General features: G+C 56.0%; 1 protein-coding gene across 4 annotated transcripts in view; it reads right to left on the bottom strand.

The window, feature by feature from the left end:
- Positions 1–6,413: 6,413 nt before the first annotated feature.
- Positions 6,414–11,196, bottom strand: part of ARID3B (AT-rich interaction domain 3B) — a 36,405-nt gene continuing 31,622 nt past the window's right edge. For all 4 annotated transcript variants that reach the window (XM_086757261.1, XM_086757265.1, XM_086757263.1 and 1 more), the window contains one exon: positions 6,414–10,959. In XM_086757261.1, coding sequence (XP_086613387.1) covers positions 10,805–10,959 — 155 coding nt within the window. In that variant the 3' untranslated portion in view covers positions 6,414–10,804. The remainder of the gene's footprint in view (positions 10,960–11,196) is intronic.

Below are 11,196 nucleotides of genomic sequence, written 5' to 3'. Positions count from 1 at the left end.
GTGGCCTTCCTCCCCGTGGTCTGCCTCACCATGGCCTTCCTCCCCGTGGCCTTCCTCCCCGTGGTCTGTCTCGGCATGGCCTTCCTCACCCTGGCCTTCCTCTCCGTGGTCTGTCTCGGCATGGCCTTCCTCACCCTCAACACGACCTTCTTCCCTGTGCTCTGCCTCACCATGACCTTCTTCATCATGGCCATCCTCACCATTGGGCCTTCCTCACTACAGCAATCCTCACCATGGCTGTCCTCACCCCAGCCTTCCTCACCATGGTCTGCATCACCCTGGCCCATGCGCCTTCTCCCCCCAACGGGCTCTGCAGCCCCTCTCCTTCCACCGAACAGGGCTGGGAGCCACCGTTGTCCGCAGGGGGAAAGACCTTCAATTACTCCGGCCATGCAATCGTGCTTCACCCCTTTATTTCTTTATCAACCACTCGTTTGGGCCAGCAATTAATTAAAAATGCCGATGAACACCTTCAGCGCTGGTGCAGGGGGAGGGTTGGTTGGGGTGATGTCGTTGACTCCTTGCGGGTCTTCTTGCTGGGGGGCAAAGCAGGCTGTATCCCAGCCCGTGGGGAACGGGAAGGGTCCGGTGAAGGTCTCGGCTGCTGTGGGGCTGACTGGAAAGGGTGGGCTGGTGATGGTGGGTTAGAAGGGGCAGTAGATACCAGCACCGTGGTGGCCACAAGGCTGCTGTCCCAATGGGGTGATCTTCCCACCCATCTCCTACCACAGCCAAGGGTTCAGGTGCTTGGGGCTTGCTCTGGGTGCAGGCACCGAGCAGGCGTCCAGTGGACATAGCAGAGAAAGGCTCCTCTTCTTCCTCTTCTCCTCTCCTGAGGGCTGAAGCCATCTTAGATGGGCTCGTTCCCCCGTGGAGCTTTTCAGAAGGGGGTTGTGACCCTGGAGATGGAGCCCGTGATGATACGCAGGCTGGGACCTTCAGTCTCCAAGGTTTGGAGGTCCCTCTTCACTTGCTCCCGCAGGTGCCGGAGTCCCAGGCAAGCCCTGCCCATGGGCTGCGGGCAAGATCAGGGTCCGAGGGCGTCGGGCTGGATCCGGTGCCACCGCGCTGACTCCAGAGGGCCCTGGCTGCACATCTCCCTCCAGTGCAGCAGCCCAGCCCCGGGGGCGCGGGGACCCACCTGCACCTGGCCCAGCGGGGAGCTGCGGGTGTAGATGCGAGCCTGTGGTGGAGAGGGGCAGAAGCAGTGTGGGACATGGTTGATGGCCTTCAAGCAGAGCTAGAAAGACCCGTTGCTCCCAGAAGAGCAATCCCACCCCAGCAGCATCCTGTGGGTAGCAAGTACCTCCTCCAGGCTCACCTCTACCCCTCCTGCAAGTAGGGGCTGAGACCTCTGGTTACAGGAGAGGCTCTGGAGCATGGGCTATCCAAGCCACCTTCTTGGCCATGGTCATCTTCATCCTGCTCACCTGCATGACAGTGAACTCCAAGAACAAGTCCTGCTGCTGGATGTCCCCGGCAGGGAGGTTGAAGAGGAAGGGTGTGTTCCAGACGGGGTTGTAGCCAGTGATGGACTTGGTCTCCTTGGTGTCGATGACGTGGCCATTGTGGTGAAGGTGGATGATGACGTAGTGGCCTGGAAATGGAGACAGAGTCTTGGTGAGAGGGACCTGCTCTGGACACACACCAGGGAGGGAGGCTGGAGGTTCGAGAGCCAGGTTCCTGCACAGCATGGACAGCCAAACAGGGGGGCCTGGGGAGCTACAAGACCTCCATGGAGCTCTGCGGAGCTATGGGGAGAGGACGGAGACATGCTGTCCGTCTTGGTTGCACCCATCCCTCCCTAGTTGGGAACAAAGACCTCCAAAGTCATTGGCTCCCATCCCTGCCCGCCTCCCAGGCTTTGCATGGGCTGAGGTGCCAGAGATGACGACAGCCAACAGGACAGAAAGCCACATGCTGTTTTTTTTTACCATAAATACCTATTTTTAAAGCATTTTTGGGCCATATTGGAGATACCTAGATCCTAGCTGTGCTCCCTGCACTCGTTTTGCTTAGAAAAGAGAAGTGCAAGAGGAAATAAGACTGTCTGCCAAGCAAAGGAGGGGAAGTCGTTCCCTGTGCCCACCTGGGCATCTCCTTGCCCCGCCCCGTCCGTGCCCGGTGCCCTACCTGGCGTGCCCGGCATGCGCGAGAGCCGGCCCAGGTGCTCTGCCTTGCGGACCAGCACCTTGATGCGGCCGGCCAGAGCTTGGTATTGGAGAAGAAGGAAGAGATGGCCGAGGGATTTGGGTGGGGAGGAGAGGACGCTGTGGCTCGTGTCGTGGGCACTGAGACACTGCAATGAGATGAGAGAGCAGGAGATGCTGTGAAACCTTCTCTGATCTCATCCAGCCTCTCCAGCTCAGGGGTGCTTGTCTCCCACTTGTGCTATGGGCGGGTCCAGAATGGGCAAAAAGGAGTCAAGAAGGTGAATTTGGTGCTTACCATCACCATAAGGATGGTGCCAGCTCTGCCTTTAACCCTTCCACCCCCAGCTCCCCCATCTTCAGCGAAGCCCCCAAGCAGAGATGCTGCCAGTCATTAGGGTTCATGGATATTAATTGTGGGCAGCTCATGAACCTGCACCAGGAGGACACGTGGCAATGAGGGGCTGCTGCCTCAGCACCTTCAGTCCGTCCCACTGCCTCCCACCAGACGATTCTTGGAGGAGGCTCTGGTTCTCGCCGTGGAGTTTTAGGGCTCTGAGACCAAGTAGACGGCCAAAACATCAGGACAACCCCTCCCACTCGAGCCCACTGCCTTCCTGACCTTTCTGAGCTTGGTTTTGGTGCTCGACAGCTCCCAGCTGTAGCTACAAGATGCCCAGGTGTCCCAGGTGGCCTGAGCACAGGGGAAGAGGACCTCTCCCATGAAGGAGTCCTTGAAGCTGTGAAACCTGGTGTAGACAGCGAAGCGCAGGGTGAAGTTCCTCAGCTCCTCCAGGCTGTACCGGCCAAACCGGCACGGCTCCCGGCGGGCAGGGTGGAGGCTGCCACGCTGCAGTGCCACGCGCCGGGATGCTGGGAGCCGCGGCAGCAGGTACACCTTGACGTAGGAGCCACGGCCGCCTCTGGGCAGGTGGGTGATGCTGAGGACTGTCACAGTGAGCGTGGCCTCGGCTGGTGAGTAGAACAAGTGGCAGTGGAGCCGGGGACGCTGCTTGGGGCTGGTGCCGGAGGGCAGTGGGCTGAGGGGTCCTAGGATGGGGTGGACCAGCAGGCCTTCCTCCTTGCGGAGGAGGTTGGCTCCGGAGGTGGTACGTGCTCCCACCGGCTTCGGAGGAAAGGGGAGGCTGGGCAAGGAGGCTCTGTCGTGGAGCAAGCCCCCACGGGATGCTGGTGATGCTGGGGGACCCTCCTCCACCCAGGCACCCAGCACCTCTCCTGCCACCTCCTCATAGGGCCGCTGGACAGGAACTGGCACCGTCCCGGTGGGCAGAGCGGGTCCCAGCTCCACCGTCACCCACTTCCAGCCAAGGCGGGGCCCCGGGCGCCGGCAGAGCTGCCAGCACATGGTGCAGCCCAGGAGGATGCTGAGGCAGAGCAGGGCCAGCCCCACGCCCAGGAAGACCTGCAGATGCACTGGAGAGAGAGATGGGCACTGTCAGCACGGCCGATCTCGCTGGGGCTGCACCGCCGTGGCTCACCACGGGTGACGGAGCAAGGGAGAAGAGCAAGACCTGGGTGCCCACCTCTCCTGCCATGCCTGTGAGCCACCTCCCCACCTTTGCAAGCTGGGATTGAACTGGAGCATCCCAAAGGCAGAAGGTGCGAGAGGAGCCAGGAGGGCCAGGGCTGTGCTCGGCAGCTGGGCGCGCAGGCAGCCTGACATCGGGCTGGCTCCGGTGAGGCTAAAACAAACCTGGCCTCGCCCCGGGGGTGATAAAGGCTGTGGAAAAAGCGGCTTTTATCAGCTCTGCTGCCAGGCTGACGCAGGTTGGGCACGACCCACGATTAGCTGCTTGCTTGGCCGGGGCGCAAAGCACACGGGGAGGCACCGGTGCTGCTGGAGGGGAGCAGGGGCACCTGCAATGGGGTGATTTGGGGATGTCTGAGCTGGATTCAAAGCAGCAGCAGTCCCTGAGTTGTTATATACCCAAGCCTGGCTCCTCCCTGAACAGTGCCCAGAGGAGCGGCGTCCCGTGGGAGATAATCTGGGCTCCGTCCCTCCTGGCAGGGATACCCATGGGGTTTTGGGCTGCCCAGCAGCTGAGCAGGGTGGCATTTCTGCACCTTGGTCATTTAAGGACCAGGGAACCAAACTCCTGGACATGAGGGCTGAAGTTTCTGAGGAAACTTGGGTTTTGGAGGTGGGCAACAAGCGCCAATGCAAATGTTGCTGTGCCAGTGCAAAGCCTCTCTGTGCCCGGCGCTGGCTTTGCCTGCAGCCCTGCAGTAAGGGGTTGTGGAGAACAAGGTTTGGACAAAGCTCTGCCAGAGCCTGAGCCAGGAGTGATAAGGGGATCCTAACGTTTGCCAGGGAAAAGCAAGCAGCGTCTCAGGCTGTGGGGCTGGGCTTTCCTACCCAGATACTTTAATCTGCGCTGGGCTCTCTTTACCCCTTTGTTACTTGTTAGGGAAGCCAGGTCGCGGCTGGGATGGGCAGTGAATGGTGGCATTTTGGGGAGGGCTGGAGGGAAGGGGGTTGGGATGTGGACTTGCCTGGAGGATTATATTCCAGCCCAAACAACGGCTGCCAGTGCCCGCGGCTGTCCAGCTCTGGGAAAGCGAGTTGGGAGGGCTAGAGCACGCCCACCCTGGATGTTACAGACCCACACTAGTCTGTGGGGCTGGGGAGGAGGTGGGGAAGGTGCATTGGAGCCCTTTGGGTGCCTGGTTTTGGGTGCTGGGGCAGCTGGGCTGGAGGATGCTGGGCAGAGACCTGCTGCACCAAGGAGGTAACAGGGCTGTGGGGATGTCCCAGACCTCGCCAGTGGGATTGGGGTGGCCACCACGGAGCCCTCCTTCACCTGGGACCTGGTCTCTGAGCACCCCTGGAGCCAGGGGGACACCCCCTTCCAGCCCGGCACCATCCCACCTCTGATTTTAAGGCTGCCGATGGATAAACCCCAGGGCAGCACACACCACGGGTGCTTGCTCCCCTCCATTGCCGGAACCCACCTTACCTGCTTCCCACATCCGGCTTTTAAGGTGAGCGGTGAGGGCTGAGCGTCTCAGCTTCGAAGTCAGAGCTGGGAAAAGCCAAACCCACCGGTGGGCAGGAGAGGAAACGCGGGGGGGAAAGGCTCTGCCTTCACCTGCCAGCTGCCCGGATAGGCTGGGACCGGAGCCCAAGTGAGGCCGGCAGCTCTGCCAGCGCTCCGGTAACCGGGATCCTCGGGGGGGCTGTAAAACACGGGCAGGTCTCTTCTTGCACAGCGTGGGGTGAAATCAGCTAAGACACCAGCAGGCAGCTGAATTTTGCAGCCCTGGTGACAGGCAGCAGCCCCATCCCCTGCCTGCAGCGAGGGCATAAAGCGGGCAGGACCTGTGGCCTGAGCTCAGAGACTCGTTTGGCTTGGAAAGAGGAAGAAAAAGCAGGTTCTCTGCGTCTCCATTTTCACGTCAGCTTTAGGGCAGCAGGAAGCTCCTCTACACCCGTCTGGAAGCAAGAGGCTTGTCTGTCCTCTGCAGAGAGGCAGCGGGGATGCGCAGAGCACTCACAACTTGCTGTTTTCTAGCATCCCGGCCACGGGGCACAGTGAGGAAACCCAGGGTGGACCTGAGCACAGGCAGCCCTGGCACAGCCATCACCCTGGGACGGGTGTTTCACCCATCCCCAACACAGCCAGCTGCTGCTGGAGGGGCCCGCAGGCAGTGTGGGCAGGAGGGGAGGGTGTGGGGATGGGGAAGCTCACAGACGCACACCAGGCTCCATCCCAGCATCCTTGGACGGGCCGCCAGCCTAAACAAACGCAGACACTGGGACCTCAGAAACGCTGGTATGAAAAGGGCTGGAAACCAGTTCCTCTCCAACTGCCGGACTGGTTCAATGACTGGAAAAACAACATCAGGTGCTGTGTAAATAGCAAAACTGCCGGGGAGCATTAAATGTCCTTTTTGTGCAGAGGAGGCATTGGCACCAGAGGGATCTGGGAGGGCAGCCCCTGCCTGGCCTTCACAGAACAAGTAGGAACACGGAGCAGGTACAGCTGCAGCGTGGGAAGGGAGATGCAGTGTAACTCACCTGTTTAACGACCATTCTGCCCACAGAGGGCAAAACTGCATCACACCAGACTGGGTTTACAGCCCAGCGCTCCCCAGTAAGGTACAAACTGGGAGCATAAAGCCCCCATCTAGGCTGACCCAGGCTCTGGGAGTACTTTCCCTGTGATGGAGGGGCCCAGAAATCCTTGACTGGCCATTTAGCGAAACAGCGCAGCTACAAATCAGGCTTGCAGGGTCACCATGTGAAGAGGTAGAAGTTTATTGGAATATAAACATTCAGATAACGTGTAAGATAGAAAAACCCAACAACAACATATACAGACACTTGTTGGAAGGAGACATTGAGGTATTTATCCACCGCCTAGGCTATCACATTTCTTTTTTTTTTACTTATTTATTTTTAATTTTTTTTTTTAAATAGGTAAGAAAACTAGTAGCAAGGCTGCTGCAGCTGTTTGTTGAAAACATCTGATCTGAATCCATTTGGAGCACACGCACACAATGCAGTGGCCAAAAGGACTTGGTGTGACACGTTCACATTTCACTTTGGGAGCCGAGCAGGCGCGCAGCCTCCCCCCTCACCTCTTCCCCCTTTCCCAGCTTGCAATCTTTGTGCCTTCCCAGCATAAACTGGGATCAACCGGAAGAGGAAAAGCAGGTTTGGTTTTGGTTTTTTTTTTTCCCCAGCTGGGCATCGAACCCAGTTGACAAGCGTCCCCCTGAAACAGGAGCATCAAGGCTGCACGGAAGCAAGCTGGGGGCTTTTTAAATTTTTTTTTTTTCGGCTGCTCACTGCAAAACCTTCGCTGGTCTGGAGTTGAAAGAGAATTAGCCACACTGCAAAGCGGAGCACTTCACGCGAAGAACAGTCCTACCCGCAGTATCAAAACCCCTGAGTACTATACAATCGAACACGGTCGAGTGAAATGAAGCGGAGCCGGGGAGAGGGAGGAACCCACCACCCTTGCCCAGCCTTCCCCGGCTCCCGGCTCCTCCGCCCCATCTCTGCTGCTGGTTTCCATAACCCTGTCCCCAAAGCCTGGCAGCTCAGTAGGAGATCTGGAGCTCAGCGAAACGTGCATTAAGCCAACTGCCAGTATCAAAGCCAGGCTTAGGGAAAGGGTTACTCTTCACAGTCTGAAAGGCTGGTCCTTGCCATCACGTACTGCGAAAGGACCAGTTTATTGTTGCAGCTTATTTTTAACTGAGGTATCTGTTACGCATCCCGACTTGATTCTTTCCCTGAATTGGATACAAAACAATCTGTTAGTCCCTGTCTAGTTCCAGTCTAGTTGTGTAAAGCTTATAAACATTAATACTCTAGTAGTGTCAAAGCTGTTTAGCAGTTCAGTGATTCGAGTGCCTTTCTGTGCAAGAAAACACAATGTTAGCATGTGATACATAAGCAAAACCACCCATTACTAACCTCTGCTCCCCAGGACCAGAGAAGAAAGCATAAGGAAAAGCAAAAAGTTCCCCAGTCCCACTCATAGGAAACAGCCCCCAAACCCACCCGCCAAAGGAAAACAAAAAAAAAAAACCAAAAAAAAAACCCCAACAAACCAAACAAAACAAGCAAAAGAAAACAAAAAAAGGGAAAAAACCCAATCTGAATGAGCCTCAGAGTCTGGAAAATCCTCTCTGAGCCTGTGAGGATGAAATGCGGTGGAGGCCCGTGGGATCCGCCAAACGCCCTGCAGCCACAGAGCAGCTCGGCTTCCCCGCGCCCCGGCGGGCAGCCGCCACTCCAGCGAAGAGCAGCCGGAGACGGAACATCCTGGAGCAGCAGCTATCTCAGGCCATGTGCATTCTCACTCACTTTCCCCTCTTCCTCCCACCAACTCCTGGTGATGTCAGGCAGTGGAATAACTCAAGCCACAGTGTGTAAACACACCTAGGGAGCACGGAGCCTCTTGCAACCAGGAGGTCTCGCCTGGGGTTCACGCAAGCCTTGGCAGCAGCGCTCGGCTCTCAGGGACAGAGCAGCAGCACAGCTGAGAAGTGCTGTGGGATTAAAAAGGAGAACCTGACATTTGACTTTAAAGGAAGGATTATTCATTTCATTTTTTATGTACATTTTGAAGCCCAGTCCTCAGGCTGCTGATGGGGCTTTTCCTGTGGCGGTATCTGGCCTGGTGTTTTTTAAAGCCACACTCTTTTCAGTAGTATAAAGCAAACAGCTTCAGGGAGCAGGACATCCAGGGAGCACAGGGATGTACCACAGCTCACCGGAGGTATTACAGGAGGGCATCTCCCCCAGGCTTGTGAAGAGACAGGCTTCTAAGGCTGAGCTTGGGCTCAGCAGTGCAGGCAGGCACAGCCTGCAACAGCAACAGCGCCTCGAGCCTCCCGTCCTGCACAGAGCTAAATGCTCCCAACAGCCCTGCTCACTTGCGGGAGCAGATAAAAGGTGACGTTCTCTTCTCATACTGGTATGGCAACTCACTCACCATACTCCAGGAAACTGCTTTTTAGTAGGCTGAATCTCAGGTGGTTGTTACACAGAGGTAAAAAAACAGAATAACTTCTTATTTTGGTGCCGCTCACACAGCCTACGCAACGTGGCTTCGTCTTGTAGTGTAGACAGAAATAGCTGTGTCTGAAAAAGTCCCAGCACAGCTGGGTGCAGCACCACAAGACCAAGCTGTGTTTTCAGGTGCCAGAAACCACCTTCCTGCAAGAAGCCTGGCCCATCTGTAGTGTAAGCAGTGCTGTCATCTCCCAGCTGCATTAAGCAGCTTTGATGTAAGCACAGATCCTGGAGCTTGCAAAAATAATGACTTTGGAGACACCCTCATGTCCCACATGAAGGACAGATCTTCTAAGTCAGCAGTCACTCTTGCCATCTTTTCCTACCTCTACCTGTCCTCCTGAGTCATGCACATGTCCTGGGACAATGCTGTTCAGCTTGTCTCCTGCTGGCCCTAAAGTATGGGGAAGCCACTGCTTTGCTCAGCTTTTCTTTCTGTCTTTGGTGATACAATCAAAACTTAAAAAACCCAAAACACAATGTCAGCAAAACCACTTATAAAAACAAGCAATAAGATATGCCAATACTTCCTGAAGAGGTTAAAAAAACCAACCCAAAACAAACAAAAAACCCAACAACAAGTACATATCTGAGGTATTTCATCTGCTCAAAAAAACCTGACTTGGGCCCGGAGGATGGGAAGGACGTCACCAGGGCAGGATGGATGGTGCTTGCACCTGATCTCCAGGCTGGGGAAAGCACATGTGGGAAAGGCCAGAAGAAAGAATGAGGCCACCTGAGCAGGAGCTGAGTTCGTGGAGTCACTAAGCCAGCTTGGTTGGCTCCAGAGATGGGAGAGCCAGGGCCAGCCTTCGCTTGCTTTCAACTGGAGGTCTGAGGGGAAGGGCATGGAAGGGCTTGATCTCCTTTTCTCTGAAGCAAAAGGTCTTACTCAACTGAGAGCTGCTTTCTTTTTGCTACCATACAATTTGAAGGGGACTGGGCTTCTGCAGGTTTGTTCAGAGACCAATGAGAAGACGCGTGTGTAACGTTAACCACAGCATCTACACACACACACACACCCCCCACAGCCCCACTGAGTTAAGATTTCAAATAGCACCTTCTATTTTCTCAGCGCCCGGATGTGGAGAGCTTCCAGGGGCTACTGAAAGACACCTTACGAGAAGGAAGTCACTCCAGGAAGCCCAGATCAAGCTAAGTGACAGCCCTTTTGCGTCAAGGGGGCCGAGGATCAGAACACCAAGCCACAAGAAGTTCAGGCTGTCAGGGTAAATGTCAGTGGGATGAGTTCCTCAAGGGGAGAGAGACAAGGTCGAGGGCATTTAAAACTGGGCTGACAGGGCTGAAAGTCTGAAGAAGGCAACAGTAAAGGAAAGGCCAGCACCAGCCAGGAGAACAAAGGAGCTGATTAACAGGTTTTTAATGGGTCAAACGTAGCAGTGAGAAAGTCCTTCCTCTCTTGCCAAGACCTCGGAAAGGGGAAAGGATGCTCACAAGTCAAGAGCACGTGTTCTAGGGGAGGACATACCAACACTGGACCACAACAGAGCCTGAAGAAAAGCGAGGAAGCTCGCCTGCTCTGCAGCCACACGGCTTTCTGCAGCACAAGCCAGGGGAGGACAGGGGCAAGGCACCCTGCCGGCTCTTAGGATTGTCAACACACAGAGTTGCTTTGTGGGAAGAGTCCTTGTGGCTACTGGTTTGAGAAGAACCCCCTTTCCCTGCCCCAACTCCAGCTCTTTCCACCTGCCTTGGTGACGTCTCAGCCATCTCTCAACTTGCAGCTCCTAGAGACGATCCCTGATTGAAAAACGCCAGGTGTGCCCCCCCCACCCCGCTCCATGTCCCACCCCCCAACAGGAACACAGCAAACCCTGGGAGGAGGAGGAGGAAGAAAACAAAAAGCAAAAGGGAGGAAGAAAGGGGAGAACAAAGAAAAAGGCTGGACAAACAGACGATGAAGAAAAACTCGCTGGCGTGGAAAGGTTTCAGCATCATCATCATCTTGCTGTTGGCCAACCACAAAAGCAGGTTCCTTGAGATGAGGTAATCTGTGCCACTTCTTCCCGGCTCGCTCCCTGCCAAGAGCAGAAAGGAAGAGCTGCCGGAGGCCAGTGTGAGAGACAGCAGGCTTGGCCGTCCATCAGAGAGACCAGCTAGTGGAGGGCTCTGCGCTGGGGGTTCCCCGGGATGAGGTAGGGCTGGGAGAGCAGTGGGAGCTGCTGCTGCTGCTGCAGGAACTTTGGGTGCTGGAGCCTGCAATGAGATGGACGACTGGCTTCTGGGCAAAGAGCACTCCTGCAAGGTGGAGAGAAGGGAAGAGAAGGGTTACTGGGACTGTGGGGTAGCACGGCTGAGAAGGATAGGGTACAGAGCAAGGGGCAGTCCATCTAACCCCAAAGACCTCATCCTGATCAGAAGGTCAGTGATGACCAGGATCTAAGAAGGGATCCCCCAGGACTCGTTCTGGCAGCCTCTGTCACAGGGATGTTGTGCTTACAGAGGACAAAGATCCCAAATGGCTTCAACACCTTT

This window comes from Chlamydotis macqueenii, chromosome 12 (assembly GCF_036417535.1).
Source record: "Chlamydotis macqueenii isolate bChlMac1 chromosome 12, bChlMac1.mat, whole genome shotgun sequence".
NCBI classification, from domain to species: domain Eukaryota; kingdom Metazoa; phylum Chordata; class Aves; order Otidiformes; family Otididae; genus Chlamydotis; species Chlamydotis macqueenii.
The sequence above is the reverse complement of the archived record's forward strand: the minus strand, read 5'-3'. Positions and strand labels throughout refer to the sequence as shown.